Raw genomic sequence first — 18747 nt, forward strand, 5'->3', positions numbered from 1 at the left:
GGGGGCAGCACCCACAACCCCCATGCTGTTCAAGAGTCAACCGTGGTCCTAGTTACCTGATTCTGGTAGTGAGTCACAAGCCCCATGAGAAAGCACTGCACTGTGCCCGTGATTTGAACCGTGTCCACTGCAGGGTGCTGGAATGAGCAGTGGGCTAAGCTGTAGGAAGCTTCAGAGCTGGGACTTAGAAATAGAAACCCGTCAGACTTAAGATGTTGGATGTTCCAGTTACAACAGATTTTGTATGTAGTGAATGCAGGCTGCCGGTTGGAATAAAACAATACACATATACACTGCCTTAGAACAGGATTCTTCAGACCACAGGTAGGACTTAGGAAAGATATTTGCCTTAAATTTTTAATTCATTTATATAAATAAGCTTATAGATCTGCATATGGATTAGCTGAGTAATGAGAAGATACGTTTCTTACTGTGGGTCATAGTCAAAGTTTGAAAGTCACAGATTTAGCATCTACCTGGGGTGTATGTGTATCTAGTCTATATCCAGGGGGGAAAGGTGTGTTAACACCTTCCTCACTAGTCCCCGTGATAAGATGATAAAAAGTGAGAGTGGTATTCCGGGATTTGGACCTTTCTGTTCCATTCTAAGAAGGTTTAAACAAAGGGAACTTGAGCAGTCAGAGTGCTTTCCCACATCCTTCACTCCCGGGCGGGAATCCTCAGCCTCCTCAGCCAGAACGAAACAGGGTGGATCCCGAGCTGGAATGGCCCCGGGCTATGGCGGTAGCTCCCAGCGCCAGCCTCGCCCAGCATCTCACCACCTGACAGTGTATCAGCGCAGTATTTGTTTCTTGTTGAGTTTCCTCCACTTGGGACAGAAGCTCCATGGTCTCGTTCACCGTGTGAATTCCCACTGGCCAGATCAGTGCCCGGTGCATACTAGACACTCAACAACCATTCAAACATTCGTGGGCTAAACGAATGAGGGAGTGAACAGGGGTGGGTGTAGGAAGAGAAGCCTCCGTCCCAGGGGTCCCAGGGCCATATCTTATGATCCTTGCTTTGCTTCTTTCCTTCCTTCCTTTTTTTTTTTTTTTAAGATTTTTTTTTTTTTTAATTTGTCAGGGAGAAAGAGAGAGCACAAGCAGGCAAAGGCAGAGGGAGAAGCAGACTCCCCACTGAGCAAGGAGCCTGATGTAGGACTCCATCCCAGGACTCTGGGATCATGACCTGAGCTGAAGGCAGCGGCTTAACCAATGGAGCCACCCAGGTGCCCCTGATCCTCGCTTTTCACGGAAGGTTCTCCGCTAAGCTGCTTCCACCCAGGCTTTCTGTTCTTTAGTCGTGATCTTTTCCTCAAACACTTGGATATGTTCAGATCGCAGCTCAGCTGGCCAGAGTGGCATTGCTGAAACCCACCACCATGGAGCCCAGTGGCCCCAGCTGATGAGAACCCTTCCCGTTGACTCTGGCCAGCGGCCCTGCAAACGGGTCTCCCTTCAGATAGAGGCCGTCGGCTCTGTGAGCTGGGCAGGCCCAAAGGCCACAGACAACAACAGGTCAGGACTGTTCACCTTGAAAAAAAAAAAAAAAAAGGACAATTCACTGAGCAAGGAGAACTCAAAACGCTGCTGACAGAGGGTGAGAAGGAAAGGAAGAAAGACACACAACTAATATGGCTTTTTTTTTTTTTTTTTTTACTTTGAACATTAGCATTAAGTTTTGTTACCGTACACATCCAAAGGCCCAGCATGTCAGAAATAATCATGAAGTGGCACACCTTGTACCAGAGTCTCACGAGAATAAAATAGACAATGCTACATCGAGTGGTTAAAAATACACAAAAAAGTAGTTTTAACAGTCTATAAATTTTTTATACTTAAAATCATGATTGAGTTGAAATAAAAAAAAGTGCATTTCAATTGCTAAAAAAATAATATTGGTATAGTTAACACGGGGGGAGGGGGGTAAGTCAGTACGTTGAGGGACCTGACAGGATGCTGGAAGAGATGACTCAGGGAAGCGAGGCTAGCTGGGAGATGCGGGGGCGGGGAGCTTGGTTCTGCCTCGCGGCAGCTCCCTGGAGCCAAGAGCTCTCCTTTCCCCACTATCTTCCCCATATGCAGAGATCCTGTCTTACCTACCTGTCACCTCCCCAACTCAAAGACTCCTCTACACTTTGCAGCAAGAGAGGTACCTGCCCTATGCGAGCGTCCAACTTGACCTTCAATTGCGTCTTCACAGAGGTAGGAGAGGGACGCTGCCCCCTTCTGGACTTGACACAAGTACCCCAGCCGCGTGGCCTGAATCCTTGGGACCTAGCAGGCGGAACAGGGACCAAGCAGCTTCTGTTTTTGTCAAACTCCTTTGGACAAATGTTCAACATTCAACAACGAGCTTTGTAAACCTAACGCTAAACAATTCCTGGCAAGCAAACGGGATTTTCTTTCCTTTAAGAAATGAGGAAAAGTGCAAGTGATTTCAGTACTGTTGGGGAGAACGAAAAGAAAAATGAACAAGTTACACACCTGGCCGCCTGTTCCCTCAACCAATCACAGCTTCGGTTTTGCTCTTTGTCATGTGTAGGAGTGGGTCGGACTTGGCTGGGGCTGGGGGTGGTGGGCAAGGAGCCGGGCAGGGATCCGGTAAAGAAGCCCATTCGGGGTGCCGATGCCCCCGGCCTCTACAGGGTAAACAGTGACGATCGGGGGTCTGCCCTCAGTTAGGACCAGCAGGCTCACTGTGAGGAAGATGTTGCCAGGAGTACAGCAAACCTCGTGGTCAGAGTGCCCGTGAGGGTCAGGAGCTGCAGGACAAAGTCCCGGACAGAGAGGGAACCACACACTGAATTCCAGCCTGGAGAAGCAGCTGGAGCTGGGGACCTCCCATGTGTCAGGATGCAGGGTCGGAACCCTCCCCCCCACCCCGAGGACTTGCTCCCCCGCCTACCAGACCTGCCCTGAAGCGGAGGGGAGACGCATTTCCTCTTTCCTACTCTGAAGTCGGCCCCGCTGCCTCTCCCTCTCTGAGATGTGGTCATCCCGCGCTGCTGGTGGGGTGTGTGAGAAAGAAGCAAGCAGGGCTGCTGTCCTTCTGTGCAACCGAGCCCCCAAAGGAGGGTCCTAAGCTTTCCGTCTCGGGGCACTGTTGTTTAATGCAGCTCATTAAGATGCCTTAAGATGCCACAAGGACCTGTGACCCACTCGCCTGTGTTTATTTGCATACTGAAGGCTGAGCAACTACTGGATTTAGCAATAAGGGAAAATGTCTTAAAAACGAAGCTCAGAGCCCAGAGCCCAGAGAGGATATTCGACTTAAAAGCGGGCTCTTCCTACGGTTGAGAATAAAGAAGCTAAAGGACTTTGTTGCTCTCTTGTGGACAGAGCCAGTACTGCGGATGGAAGAGAATCACCCTGCCCGGACCCAGACGCGAAAAAAATGCGGACTGAGACCGATGGAAGATGGAGAGGCAGTCAGCCGATTTTCAGAGGCTGCAGATCTGTCCTTTGGGATACATCTTTAGGAGTAAACACCTAAATCGTGCCACAGTCGCTTTCTTTTTCCCTTTAGAAAAAAACTAACAAGTTGGGTCATCACGCACAGAAAGGGAGTGTTAAGAGATTCTAAGAGAGTAAAATATTTCCCAACTTTCAAACACAGTTAAGTGCAGCCTTGAGTCCTCTGCAGGATGTGATGTGACATGACATTTCTGCCCTTCTGGTCACATGGTCCCTGCTCCCCTGTGAAAGACAGGCAGGGAAGATGCCGGGTTCGCTCAGGGCGGGCAGGAAGATTCAGAAACAACTGGGCTCTTTGGCACATCCGAGTCAGAGAGAGGCTCTCCGGCTGACCCAAACTAGCAAATGCGAGGAATAAACTTCCTTCTGAAGTGAAGCAAAATGCGGCTCTCACCCCTTCTTACCCCGTTCCCAATTCCTACGTGTCCCCAAAATTGTTAAGTAGTCTGTAACATCCCTGATATCTCACCGGAGGAGCTTGAATAGTGTGAAAGGAACATGGAACTAGAAAGTGGAGGGGACGCTTCTTGGGGTCCTGTGATACTTGCACCAAGCACACCTGATCTTAGAAGATATGGAACAAGCCAACAGTCTGGCTCAGGGATGTGGCTCCCCCGAGTGTGAGGCTACCATGCCTCTCCCCAACCTGCTGAACTGCCTGTGACTTCAGGGAGAAGTTGACACATGTTTCAAAGTAGTTACTTTAGGGAGCCAGTTCCAAGAAAAGAGGCAAACTTCTAGGTCAATAACAGGGACCATCAAGGCAAAGGAAAGTGGAAAGGATTTAAGCCACATAACTCTTGTTACTTATTTCTGTAGTCTGCTTTTTTTTTGTATTCTGTAGACTGGCCTTTCAGTTTCAAATGGGCAAGGAGGCCTTCGGATGTCTTGAATTTATTCATCATCAAGCATAACCCAATTCTCACAATTTTGCACTATCTCACCGATTAATGTACTGTCGCCAGGCAAAAAGGGTTAGGAATTTATTAACAGCTGCCTTCATGGACTCCCACTTTGTGTGGTTATTAGTCTTGAAAACCTGAGTATTAGTATTATTAACGTTAAGAAGAAAGGGACATGGCATTTTGGGTGAGAAAGGAACAATTATTGACTAAGACCCAAATACTCCATAGCTTTCGTTCACGTGAAGAAAAGAAAATGCAACCCAAGTTCCTCATTTTAAAGAGTTCTATTTGTTTTTAGTGTTGGAGGAGAACCAAACAGGACCAAGGAACCCACACAACACCACACACATCAGTTCTGACTGTGAAAGATGAGCCGAGTGCTACAGCGGTTTATCGAGAAGGTGATCCTATCACACGGAGAACACGCACTGCAACCCCCTTTTGAATTACATCCTTCATATATTATGTATCAATCACACTTTTAAAAATTAATGAGATGAGAACAAGTTGAAAAGAAGGTAATTGGAAGTTTCTGAGGGACAGGCGGATGAGAGAGGCAGGTCGACAACCAGTAAAGGACTTCTGATTAACCCAGAGAGCAATTTTAGATTCATCTGACTCCACTAGAATTATGGGTATAATCTTCCGGAATGTTTCTGGAAGAGAGAGGGCATGCAGGAGCAGCGCAGGGCAACAGCAGCATTTGGGGTCCCTTCATCAGAAAGGGGAGGCGTTCAGGGAGACCCACCATGAGAAGAAGCTGTTCAAAAGAGGTGCTCAGTGACCTTTCATTTTTAAAGGAGCATCTCGTTTCTGATGAAAGGAAAGAGAATGAGTTGTAAGGATAAAATCTTTCATCATTAGCGATGGAGTAGGTCCAGAAATAAGATCAGAGCAAAAGCATAAAATGTCATTTAAAAGTGACATGGGAAAACAGAATGGGAATAGGTCCAGAATGCCCATCCAAGGGTCTAGCTACTTTGCAGAGCCAAACCAATGGGAATAATAAGGGAGATTTCCAATACTCAGGAGAATGAAATAATCAGAGGTAGGATTCAGACCAGGGAAAGAATGTTCTGGGATGCTGGCTTTTTGAAGGCACTCAAGAACAGAGTGAAAGACTGAGCTGCAGTGAGCTAACAGGGGGGTCGGGGAGGGGGTGGTCAGTGGGGTGGGGGGAAGTGTGGACTCATTATCTCTCACAAGGAAATAAACACAACTCCAGGAACGTTGTGACAATACATATATTATCGAGGAATACATAGAGTAACAAGGTAGTAGAAATCCACTTTATAAGTAGTTTCTTACAACAAATATAGTTTCTGCTTAGGGAATAAGAAAGAGAAGTCTGTTTTCTGGATATGCCACTCTGCGAAACAGCTGTGACTTCAAATCAAGAATTGGATAAATGGCACATTATCTGGTTCTTTAGACAAATTTACTGAAGCTAAGGCTTCAGAGTTGGGACAACCAGGAAGTTTGCTTTTCCTTTGAATCTTGCAAAACCTATCCTCTAAGACAAAAAGATCTGATCATAGAGTCTATAAAAAGTCTAGAGAGTATAAAAGTAGAGAACTATGAAAGTGGACATATTGATGGCAACTTTTATGGCTTCCATAGAAAGTGTGGGGAGGATCTCTGGTTTGCTTTATCGAGGTAGTGTCCAGGGCTGGAAGGCCATTGTCATTGAGTACACGTGCTACAGGTGACAGGAGCAGGGGAGTTCGGTTGTTCTTATTGCATAAAAATGCCACTCTCTCCAGTGGCTTAATGACCTTTCATTCCTGAAAAGAAATGGTCTTTTGGGAAATTTCCTATCTTGGTTTAGGCAAAAAGAAATTAGAACCCAGTATCTATTTGCTCAATTTTATCGTCTGAAGGATTCCAAGAGAGTGGGTTTTTGTCACGGTAGAATAGTTGCTAAAATTCTTAAGTGAAACTTATCCCCCTTTTCAGGAGCCACTTCCCGTACCGTCTAGAACAGCACGGAAATGTTCACCATGTGGCTCATACAAGTTGTTCCTTCTATACAGTAGCTGAAACGGAAGGGTTTCCCTAACTTTTGTTTTCTCCTTTCTTCTTCCTCTTCTCTTTTATGATAACATCCCACCTACCACTCTGCTTCACTGACTGAGATCTGCAAGATGGGGAAAATAAATAACCATCGGCAACGGATTTCTATGTCTGCCTGAGCTTCTCAAAATGTAAAACCTCCAGTGATGTAAAAGAGAAACACACATATCCATTCGACAAACAGAAGAACTGAAAACAATTTCAAGAACGAGAAAATTCAAAGTCGACAAGCATTTCTTCAGTGGGCTTTTTGCCTTCAGTTAGTTTCCTAGGGACAATCAAATTACAGGGAGCCTTCTAACCACAAATGAAAAGGTACTTCCAACAAAGGTAGTTTTTAAAAAGATCGTACAACCACGGTCATGGCATGCTCAGTCATTAATTTAGACCAATTCACGTAAACGGTAGACTGGGGAAGTAAAATAACTGATTTGCAAAGATTTCTCGGAACTCCCATAAAGTCTTATGTGGAGCCTCCCTGCTTGCTAAAAAGAAAGAATCAAATCACAAATATACAGGGAAATGAAGCCACGTGCCTTTAAACTGCTCGTCTTATTTTTTTCATTTAAATTTTAAAAAAGTCTAACTCAGGATGAGCCTACCTGACTCGATCTGAGGAAGCAGCATGCAGTCTTTCGTTAAGGCTAAGGAAGAGTTTATATCTGAATGCTAAATCTATGAGAAAAGACTAGAACAAGGAAAAGAAAAAAAAAAAGTAATGTCAACTCAAGAAAGTCCTTGGGGAATTTTCCTCCAGTAAGCCTTAACCCTACCAGCAATAGAAGCCTTTGAAGACAGTAAAATCAAAAAATGAGAAAAGAGCCTCAATTGGATATCTATATAACGCTGAAGTGTGGCCTTGGTTTGTCTTAAAAGACAAAGGTCAGAGAAGGGCTGGGAACTCAAACCCCTCCATGGTTCTTTTTGTCATGAACAGATAGCAAGCAGGCATGAAGTTCTCAAGTCACAGGGAGCTGTGCTCACTGTCGGAGGGAACACACCAGAATGCAACTCTCATCTTAGTGAAGGACCCCAATCAGATTTCCAACCCTGAGTGTGAGTCTTAAGCACGTTCAACCTGATGCACATATATGTTTAAGGCTTAATCCTGCAGTTCTTGGGTTCAGAAACATGAATGTTGCAAATATTCTTAATGAATTTCATTATTTATATGTGATATATGACACTGATGAGGAGTCATTGTGTTCTGAGCAGTGTTCCTGAAGACCACAAACCCCAGGTCAGGGAAGGTATACCTATCTAGGGTTTAAAAAAAAAAAAAAAAAAATTAGAAGCTTCCACATTGTTCCACAATACATTTCACTGTGAATTGTATTATGTGATGATGCTGATTAAAAAAATTTTTTTTGACTTTTTTTTTGCTTCTGTTAAGGGTGGTGGTGATTATTTGCTTAATACTGGTTTTCCTATGTAGTAGGCATTTTCTTATGGCTATATTCACTTGGATGAAAAAATCAAATAGGACTACCTGAATTTTCCAGTGTATAATGATAGTACACTTCATAAAATAGTTGATTCAATGGTCTCAAGTCTAGAATTCAGAATTGTTGCCCCAAATGGTAAATGTATGTAGAACAAAATAAGGTACTGTAACCAATTAACAGCTTTTTAAAAACCATCTTAATATCATAGGTTTGGCCATTAAGTAATGACATGTCTACATGAAAGTGTAGATCCATCCACAAACCTGTCAATGGAGTGGGAAGGAGAGTGTGGAGGAAAGGGAGGCAACCACTTTATAACAGTCACAAACAAGAAATTAACTTTCCTTACTGGTTTGGGTACCTGGGTGTCCAAAAACCCTATACAAAGTTTCAAAATAACATTCTTTAGAAATTACATCCACAAACAGGAAGAAAAGTAGGTCTTTGGATACTTTTCTGCCTCATTCCAAAATTTTCCTATGCTCATCATAGAACGAAAGGCAATAATCAGAAGGAAAAAGTGAGGAAATCTAAAACCAAAAACCTAGTAGAGAATGTGGTATTTACAAAATAGGGTCTTGACCTCACTTGAGAGTTCCATTTTTTCCTACCACAGAGCTAGTCAGCCAGAAAAGTGCTTGAGGCATATCCGCACATTTAATATTAAAAATAAATAAAAGCCAGGGTTCTGATTTAGGCAATGATCTAAGCACCTGAGGAAAGAAAAATGAAGAAATGTCCAGATTAAAAACACAGAGGGAGGGAGGGAGAGAGGGGGAGAGAGAGAGAGAGAAAGAAAAGCAGACCCAGCTTTGGAACTCAGTTCTCTGAGATTAGAAAAACAAACCCAAAACCAAAAAACACAATTTTCAGCTATACTGACTGAGTCTAGAGAAATCGGATCAGTTAAAGACGAGCAATAGGTTAGCCCTTCTCTTCAGCCCTTCCTATACAAGCTCCTGATCAATCATGCTCTCACGGAGCTTCCCAAACCTGGAAAAGTAAACCTGTCTTAGAGGCATTAGAGACGCTGCCCTCACCACCTGTGGACACTGCTGTCACATAATTATCTGCAGAGAACAGGGCAGCAAAATGCAGGAGTTTTCTTTCCCTTGCTACAATTTAAACTGTGAGAGAACAGCTCGAAGTTGTGGATACAGCCGGTGAAGAGACATATTTGAAAAGTCATAGTCAGTTTGTTCTCATCCCAACTTCTCAGCTCCTGTCAGCAACATCACGTTTGTGATTTTAGTGTACTATTTTTATCTGGCCACAACAATTCTAGAAAAACACAGCAACCTCAAAACGAGCAGTGTATCGTGAGACTTCCATTCGTCCTCGCCACAGGTAGAACACGGGCAAGGCCCGGGGACAGTGAGAAACAGACAGGACTCAGGACACACAACCCCCACTGCTTCCTCCTCCTGATGGGGAACAGCTTGACTTGGGTTTTTAAAACCCACAAAAGCTTTGGGTGACTTCCCCGGGGAAAGAGGCGACTCCCTGCAAATCGTTCCCTTTCACGTGGTGACCCCACCGAGTGAAACGCGGAGGCCGGGAAGGGGCATGTCAGTGAGCCTAACGCACTGACACTTGAGTGTGGGGTGGAGATCTGAAAGCAGAACGTCCTCGGGCAGAAACCTGGTGTCTGGAGACCCTCTCGGATACAGCTAGTCTCTGAAGCACCTTTGAGTTGTACGGATGTAAGAATAACTTTGAACTATAGAAGTTATATGCATCTTTAAGAATCACATTTTGCTGATTATAAAATTTTTTTTTCTATTTTACAACATAGGCCCAGCTACACTGAAAAAATTACACCGCTGATTGAAATACATTTCATTTTAGAAACAGACCACTAAAGAAGTCTATACAAAAACTCTAAAATAATTTCTGTAGTAAAATAAAGAGTGCGTTAGGAGAGCTACACAAAGAAGAAACTTCCCGTCTTTCTCTCTAATGCTGGATAGACTGGGAAAGACGGCCGGCTCCGTGGGGAAGCCAGCACCAAAAGCTGAAAAGAATTTGTTCGGATACACAGTGATACAATTAATGCTCTGGGTTAATCTCACAGCCTTCCCGATTAGTACAAAGGAAACCAGGCCTGTCCCCTCTTTGAGGAGAAGTCCGGGATATAAAAGCAGGCATACCTCATCAGCTGATAGGAAATTATAAAATTCCACAAGTCTGAGTATTTGAAATTTATAAAAGTCATCAGAAAATGCCAGCAAAGTGGCCTTTAGTTCGGTGGTTCCCCTGGTTTGGATGACCGTTCCCTCCGCGAGCTCCAGGTAGTCTTGGCGTTCACCCCCTCGGCGCGTCGGCTCGCCCGGACCGTGAGCGGCTCTCGGCGGAGGCCGGGGGGTCTGACAGCTCGGGAAGAGCCCGCCAGCCCCGTCTCCGCACTCGCACGCGGGCGCCCGGCTCGCGGACAACGCACGCGGGGAGAAGGGCGTTAGTGATGCTGCGCTGAGCTGTTCTTCTCGGCCAGGTGCCGCAGGAAGTTGTCCTCACCCTGGCCTCTGTGATTTAAGGGCTCGCTCTTAAAGAGAGCTGGAGGTGGGGGGAGGTGGGGGACCGGAGGGATGGGGAGGTGGTGTGGGTGGTGGGGGTGTGGGTGGATGTGGAGGTGCGAGAAGGGGTGGGGAATGGGCCGCGGGGGGAGAGTGCTCACGGGAGTCATACTGATCGGAGGGGTGGGGGTGGCGGGGGTGTTCACCACAGATGGAACTGGGGTCACCGGGGACGTCGTAAGTGGGATCTGGACAGCAGGCGGCACGTTCACGGGGCTGGTCACCCGAAAGCACTTCTCCTTGTGGGCCTTGAGCATGTTGGAGAAGCGGAACCGCTGGCCACACACGTCGCACGGATAGGGCTTCTCGCCTGTGTGAGTTCGGCGGTGCCTCTTCATGTTGGGGCGGCTGGTGAAGCTTTTGCCACAGATTTCACAGATAAAGGGTTTCTCTCCTGAGATGAACACAGACACACAAAAAGATTAACATAGTGCAGGGTAATTAAGCGCTCCTTCTATTCCTCATCCTTAATGCGGAGATTAGCACTCCTCTCCCTTACGCCATGTTATAGTCCCCAAAGTGTTTCCTGAAGTTGGGAATTAACAGGTAAGAGCAGATAGGAGTAAAACTCACATACAGCCTATACTATGGGAGCACAGTTTAACAACAACAACATCAAAAAACAAAGAGGCATCTAGGTAGTGATCCTTCACATCCTACACGAAGAACCCTTCCAATCACCTTCCTGCCTTCAAGGCAGCTAAAACCGGGGGCCTGTCTCTACCTCTGAAACTTAGGCAAAGTCCATCTGTTAGTCGCTTCTGAATTCCAAATAAAAGAAGGACTGCTAGAAATGTCCTGTGGGGCAAGCAAGTCTCTTCTGGTCAACTTGCACATAAGCCTTAGCGTGTGGCATACTTTCTGGTGTTGGACTTGGATGTGCTGGACGCCTCACCTGCCACCAGGCCTCCCACACCGTGGTAGCTCCTCGTGAGAGAGCCTGTGGGCATTTCTGCAAACAAGTCCTTCATTCTGTGGGACTAGCTGGCCCATCTGAAGAGCACCCAGCATTCCAGGTGCCAGCCTACTCACTGCCCCCAAGAGATTCTGGCAATGCAACCTGTCCCCACACCACGCCTAAATGTCCACGGGTGTGGGGAGGGCGGGGACGGGGGCTGCTGGCCCTGGCTGAGAAGCAGGGGACCAAGGAGCCACAAAGGAAACGAAATTCCAGAATACTAAAGGCACTGAGGGAGGATATAAGGGCTTCATTTTTGGGGCTCCTAACTTTTCTTTGGACCGTGACATGGTTCCACGGCCGGCCTGCTTCTCTACCCGGGCCACAGCGGGAAAAGAGATTTTTTTTTGTTTTTTAATTTTTTTTTATTAACCAAGCTTTTTTTTTTCTTATTTTAAAGATTTCTTTATTTATTTGATAGACAGAGATCACAAGTAGGCAGAGAAGCAGGCAGACAGGAGGAAGCAGGCTCCCCGCCGAGCAGAGAGCCCGATGCAGGGCTCGATCCCAGGACCCTGAGATCATGACCTGAGCTGAAGGCAGAGGCTTTAACCCATTGAGCCACCCAGGTGCCCCATGAGATGGTTTTTGAAAATGAACTTAATACGGAATGCTGCAGTTAGCACCTGTGTACATGTGTGTCAGGGACCACACGCCTGTACTGATTAATTCCTTTGTCAATTCTCAGTGCACGGCGCTTGTGCCTTTACCGTAGCTCCTGCTGCAAGAGGCTGTTCTCGCCCCGGCAGAGGCTCCCCATCCTTCCAACGGTACCCTCGCTCTACTCCGTACAGTAACAGCTGCCATATGGGGAGGCTTCCTGTGTGCCTGGTACCCTTCTGCCCACTTTCCAGCTGTGAATTCTGGTGATTCTCACAGTGACAGCCCGTATGAGGCCGTTGTTCCCACTTCTATTTACTGATAGGAAACTGAGGAAAGTGCCTGAGTTCTACAGCTGGAGGAGAGCTAGGATTTCAAGCTGCCGTCTTGTTCTATCTGGAGCGTGCTTCTGGAACATCAAACACGGCACTTCACAACTTGATGCTTTGGGCGCCCCACATGCATGAGGGAAAATGAGATCCCTACTGTTCTCCACCCAGGGACCCCTTCATACACGCTGTACACGAGCAGAGAACACCTCTTCACCCATGTCGTGGTCCCTGTTCTCTCTGCCTTTGGAAACGGACAGCTCCCGCTGCCCTCCTTCTCTGAAAGCCAGAATTTTCCTCACTTCCTCAAGAGACTGGACTGGGCAGTCAGGAGGGATCAGTCTCGTCTGTAATCACCAATACTGGTTCCTGACATATTTCTGTTCTCTTTCAGCTTTTCTTTATTCAATCACTACCACTGCTAGGCTCTTCACTGTGATTCATACGCAACTTCCTAGATAACTTCAGAGCCCATCAGGTTTTCCACCTTTTTAATCTGTTTCCTCCAATTACCTAAAAACTTTGAAATCTCAGGGTGCCTGGATGGCTCAGTGGGTTAAAGCTTCTGTCTTCAGCTCAGGTCATGGTCCCAGGGTCCTGGGATTGAGCCCCACATTGGGCTCTCTGCTCAGCAGGAGGCCTGCTTCCTCCTCTCCCTCTGCCTGCCTCTCTGCTCATTAGTGATCTCTGTCTTCTGTCAAATAAATAAAATCTTTAAAAAAAAACCCCAAAACTTCATATCTCTGGTTAAACAGAATTAATTAAGTCAATATGGTATATCTATCTGATGGAAAGCGCCATTGAAAACAGTATTACGAAGGTACAGAAATCTAACTACTAACATGAAAATCCATAATCTATTAAGCTTATAGTCTATTAAATAAAATGGGCAAGTTATGAAAATGCACACATGGTATTATCCACTTTAAGTTAAAAATAGGTATAGAAAAAACATGGAAAGAACAACAAATGTCAGTGATTCTCTCTAGGTAATGGGATGATGACTGATGTTTTAAAACCTTTTTTAGGCTTATGTGCACTTTCTGTTTCTCTCAAACACACTTTACTTGGATAATACAATGTTTTAAAAGCATACCTGTTTGACAAGCTCTCAACTCTCCTCCCCCACCCCGGGCTCTCCAGGGTTAGTACTCTTTACTCCCAACAACTATATGGAAACCGAGTCAAAGGACTCACTCTCTGAATTAGCCTAATTGGAGCAAACACTCTCACCCAACTCACTAACCACCTCTCAGCACACCAGGCCCTGCATCCACAAACAGGATTCACTAAGCTTGCTGAAATATATGGACATTAACTCTCTGTTGCGTGTCCCACCCTGGATCAAATTCAGGATCTCTCTAGCCATCGCCCCGTTTGTAGTCTTCTAGGCTAATAATGATTTGCCACAGAAAGGCCAAAAACTATTAGAACCCACCTACCACAACCCATGGGTTCAAATTAAAAATGGATTTTTTTTCTATTGCTTAGTCATCTTTTATTCATTTCCTGATGTCCTACCAAATTTCCCACATTTGTTGTTCCAGACGTAAGCCTACAATCCCACTTACCTCTAACTCTCACTACTCATTCGGCCCCATCCCCTGATTGTACTAATGAGTGATGTTAAGGTCTCCTTGAGACCTCCAGGTAAGCTTACAATGAGGGTGAAACAAGGAAAAATAAAAACGTAACATTTGCAATCCATCACCTGCATGACATCCCATTTTAAGAGCTTGGAACGGGGTGACTGGAGGATACACTAAAACTAAGTCCATCGGGGTAACTAGAAAAGGACCTCGATCACCATCAATACACCTAAGGACATGACCTAGTTGCCACATATAAAACCAAGCTGACTGTAAGAAGCAGGAGTGTAATGCGTCTGAAGAATGAACGTTACACATGAAGGCAGAGATGCTACAGGAAGACACGAAAGAACAAGAATCTGTCCGGCTACCTAGCTGTCTTTTGCACTGTTCAAAGGAACAAGCGATCTGGCTTCCAGTCTACTCAGTAGGAATATCCTTGAGCCGCGATCAGAAATCTGTGTATGTATATATGCAGCCGAAATCTCTCTAAAGCCTTTAGCTTTAAACCCATTTTGCAAACTGCCTACGGGGTATTTCCACATGAATGTCCCATAGAGGTCTCAAAACTAGCAAGTGCAACATTAAATTCATTATCCTACTTGGCAAACCGGCTCCTCCTTCTACCGTTCTCTGTCTTGACAAATGGCATTCGAGACCCAAATCTGGGACTATCCCTTGATTCTTCCCTTTCACACCACCTTTATCTAATCAGTCCCCACACTCACCTGACCCCATGGTGTGTGTCGCTTTCACTGTACCTGCTGCCGTCACCTCAGTCCACGCCATCACCCCCATTCCCCAGATTACCGCCACGCCCACCTGACTGCTGTTGCCGTCTCTTTTCTTGCTCCCCACCTCCCGGCCCACCCTCTACCCTGCAGCCAGAGTGAACGTTCAGAATCGGGTTATAACCTGCTCAAAACCATTCAAGAACCTCCCACTATCCTTAGAATAAAGTCCAGACGTTTTTACGTGGCTTATGGGTTGTTTTGGTGACCTGGCACCTGCTTACCGCTCTCCAGTATCAGGTCTCATCGGACTTCCTGCCCAGCCACCCCCATCCACCAAAGTCTAGCCAACTTCATTTAGTTTCATGTACTTGCTCCGGGCTCTTCAGGGAAGCTTGCGTGTCTACCCAGCCTGACTGTGAGCCCTGTGAACCTGGGGACATTTCAGTCCTGTTCACTACAAGAGCCAAATTTAGTAAGTTCTTACTTAATGTTTACAAATCAGTATTTGTTGATTCTGAGACATACGTTCCCGGGCATACGGACATCTCTGACACGGACATCGGCCTCACACTTGATGGCATGCTGTATTTGTTGGCATTTCCTCGGCAGTGTACAAATTGGGTTTGTCTCACAAGGGATGGCTTCTTGGATTTGAGGACGGATGGTACTCACCACTAAGATCACTCAAGTACTTTCCTCTGCTGTAATGCCCTGGCCCTTCCAAACTTCTGATGATAATTTAGCTTCTAACATAGATTTTTATTCAGGCAAAGAACATGATGACCAAAGAAATAAGAGTTCTGAACCATCTGCCACTCAGCCTTTCCACTGTAAATTAATCAATCAGCAATTTCATCTATATGTCATTGAGACGATTTAACACAGATCGATCCCTCTGAGCCTGATCGTTTGAGTGCACTGCCTCGTCCTGGAAGCTGAGACCCAGACTCTAGAATGGTGCGTTCTGCTCTCCCGATGTCCTGCCTATCCCTCCATTTTATGACTTGCTACGTTAAATTATGTTCAGAATCATTAAAATATGTGGTTCTGGAGTCAGGCTGCCTTGGACAAGTTATTTAATCTCTGAGCCTTAGTTTCCTCGTCTGATAAACAAAGCTCACAGCAGTAGGCAACTGCGATAAGTTGAAAATACAAGGAAAGCGCTCAGCGCAGTGTCTGGCACACAGCAGACACTCGATGCATTGTAGCGTTTCTGTGATCATGACTAGGATTATTACCACCTCTGTCCCTGTCTCTGGAGCAGAAGCTCCTCAAGGGCGAAAACCAGGTCTGAATTCATCCAGGCACTTAGCGCTGTACCTGGTACGAGGAAAATCAGCAATTACTCTATGCAGAAATCACCCCACATCCACAACGTCCTGGCAAACCCTGGCTGAGTGCTGGGAAGCCTCCCTAGACTCCCTTCCTTGACTGCAAAGAAACAGCCCAGTCAAGGGCAGTTCCTGCAATGGCCTTCATCACCAACAAAAATACCTAAAGGTGATTACTTCCAGCCTCAAAAGAGCTATCTCTTTTCTTCTTCAGGGCTAACCCTTCTCTTTGTATCTTCCCAAGTACTCCCGTCATCCTTCTGTAACACCAAGGGACCAGAGACCCAAAGAGGCCGCAGTGAATGGGAGAGCAGGTGTGCCAAACCCCACTGGCCAGCCACTTTCCCAATGTATCATGAGCAATATGAAAAGGCAGATGACCAACCACGGGAAAGTACCTTAATATCGGTGTGGAACAAGGTCCAGCATATGTAACTATATGTAAGGAGGTAGTAGAAACAAAACAAAACAAAACAAAAAGCCAAACACTATAATGGCAAGGTGAACACGAAAAAGGCACAGGTGATTCCAGAAGGAAAATACACGGACACTCAGTAAGCGCAGGAGAGAACGTCTGATCTCACTTAGCAATGAATTAAATGCCAACGAACACAGTAAGAAACCATTTCCTACCTAGCAAGCCAGCAAGGGTATTTGGGGAGAAGGGTGCTTTCGTGCACACCTAGTAAGAGTATATGTGGATGCCTATTTTGCAATATATACCAAGTCATAAAAATGTGCACCTCTCCTTGCCCTAATAATCCCATTTCCAGGAATTCATCCTAAATGAATCATCATGGATGTGTTAACCACAAAGCTATTTATCCAGTATTATTTGTAACAGAAGAAAAACTGCAAAAAAGAATCATCTGAATGTCCAGTAGAGAACTGGATTTATAAAGTGGAAACAATGTCCTTTACTGTACAGGACTATTGTAAAGGTGACGTTGACTGTAGGAGGCAACATATGTAAAGCACTTAAGGCAGGGCCTGGCATATATGTGCATAATAAACAATGGCTATTATTACAGCAAATTTACCATAAGGAATATTATACAACCATTAAAATGATATTGCCCTTAATGACAAAATACAGTCAAAAGGAAAAGCCAGTTACAATAAAGACCCAATTTTTGTTTTATGTCTATATACATTAATAAACATTTATGTACAGTATCTATTTATATGTGTTAAGAAACTATAGAGTTTTCTTAAAATGTATGCTGTTAACAGTAATGATCTTTCAGTGATGATAATTTTTGTTATTAACTTTCGCATTTTCTAATAATATATATATTTTTAAAGATTTTATTTATTTGACAGACAGAGATCACAAGTAGGCAGAGAGATAGAGAGGAAGAGAAGCAGGCTTCCCACGGAGCAGAGAGCCCGATGCGGGGCTCGATCCCAGGACCCTGGGATCATGACCTGAGCCGAAGGCAGAGGCTTTAACCCACTGAGCCACCCAGGCACCCCTCTAATATATTTTTTAGTAAGTACGTACTACTCTCTTAATGAGAAGGGTGTTAGGAGGCTATATTTCTTTGGAAGAAATAGGAAGTACTGAGCTTGCCTCTGGTCAAAGAATATTTAACATAAAATTTTATTCAACAAACACGTCAGTCACAAGATACTCTGGTTTCACATTATGGCCATTTCAGGGTCTACAGAGAGAAGGACGAAGGGGAAGGAAGGAAGAGAAAGAAAGGCAGAAGGAGAGAAGAGAGAACCGGGAGGAAGCCGTGCAGGAGAGGCGCAGAGAAGAGGAGGGCGGGACGGGGGTGTCAGGGCTCCTTCCAATTTCCCGATGTGGCCAACATCAGGGGGTGCCCACTGCGTCCCAAGCATCATGTGTGAAAGTGACACAACTTGCCTTCAGAAAAGCTTATCTTTCACCTAGTTGCACAGTTTCCTGCTTTACAACAAAAAATCGAATCCTAAAAGCGACTCGGAACTAAGAGCCTGTCCAAGAGCCACCAAGTTTTAAGAGGAGAATTTGTTAATTACTCTGCTATATCGGGCTGTCCATCCACTTAGGCTTCCGAGTTCTCATTACCCTTTAGAGTGTAGCTGATTTCACTGAGCTCCTCTCATGACTCTTCATCTACGGGAATCCTTAAAGTCGGAGGGTGCTCTGCTCTGAATGGGAAAGAAGCCCACCAGGCAGGCACTTTTCTCTGGACTTCAACAGAAAAATGGGAACCAGAGCGACCCAGCCAAGGCGGAGTCTTCTCATCTCTGGCTGAGCAAAGACGAGCAAGGACTAAGCACGCTCACCTCCCGTGGTTCTTTCTCGCTCTGCCACTCCGCGGACTGACACAATGTAGAATCCTGTGATTAGATTTTACTCAGAAACCTGAAAATGGGTCGTACTGTTCCATTTGTACCAAGACAGCTAAGCCCAGAACACCAAGTCAAGGCTGAGATGGAATGATGCAGTGTTTGCCTGGTGGAGGGGTGGGGCGGGGTGGGCACCAGGATTGGGAGGGGATGCTACTACTTCAGCCGGGTCCCTGCAAACTGGGCAGCCAAATGCTTACAAGGGCCCCATCCACGCTAGGAAGCAGAACCCCCCAGAAATGAACAAAATGGTTAAAATGTGATTTAACTTCATCTGACGGGAGTTGTTCTGGAAAAGTGGTAATGTGGGGGAAATCCAATCCGATCAAACTTTAAGCATACTGAGAGGGTATTCTGTTTAAAGCCGTCAGTGTCCTTCAGCTCTGAGAGG

The 18747-nt window shown here is 45.6% G+C and overlaps 1 protein-coding gene across 2 annotated transcripts in view; it reads right to left on the bottom strand.

Annotated features, from left to right (window-relative positions):
* Positions 1-5610: 5610 nt before the first annotated feature.
* The window catches only part of ZNF652 (zinc finger protein 652), a 60541-nt gene continuing 47404 nt past the window's right edge, over positions 5611-18747 (bottom strand). For both annotated transcript variants that reach the window (XM_059147477.1, XM_059147478.1), the window contains exon 6: positions 5611-10869. In XM_059147477.1, coding sequence (XP_059003460.1) covers positions 10358-10869 — 512 coding nt within the window. In that variant the 3' untranslated portion in view covers positions 5611-10357. The remainder of the gene's footprint in view (positions 10870-18747) is intronic.

The sequence above is a fragment of the Mustela lutreola genome, chromosome 15 (assembly GCF_030435805.1).
Source record: "Mustela lutreola isolate mMusLut2 chromosome 15, mMusLut2.pri, whole genome shotgun sequence".
NCBI classification, from domain to species: domain Eukaryota; kingdom Metazoa; phylum Chordata; class Mammalia; order Carnivora; family Mustelidae; genus Mustela; species Mustela lutreola.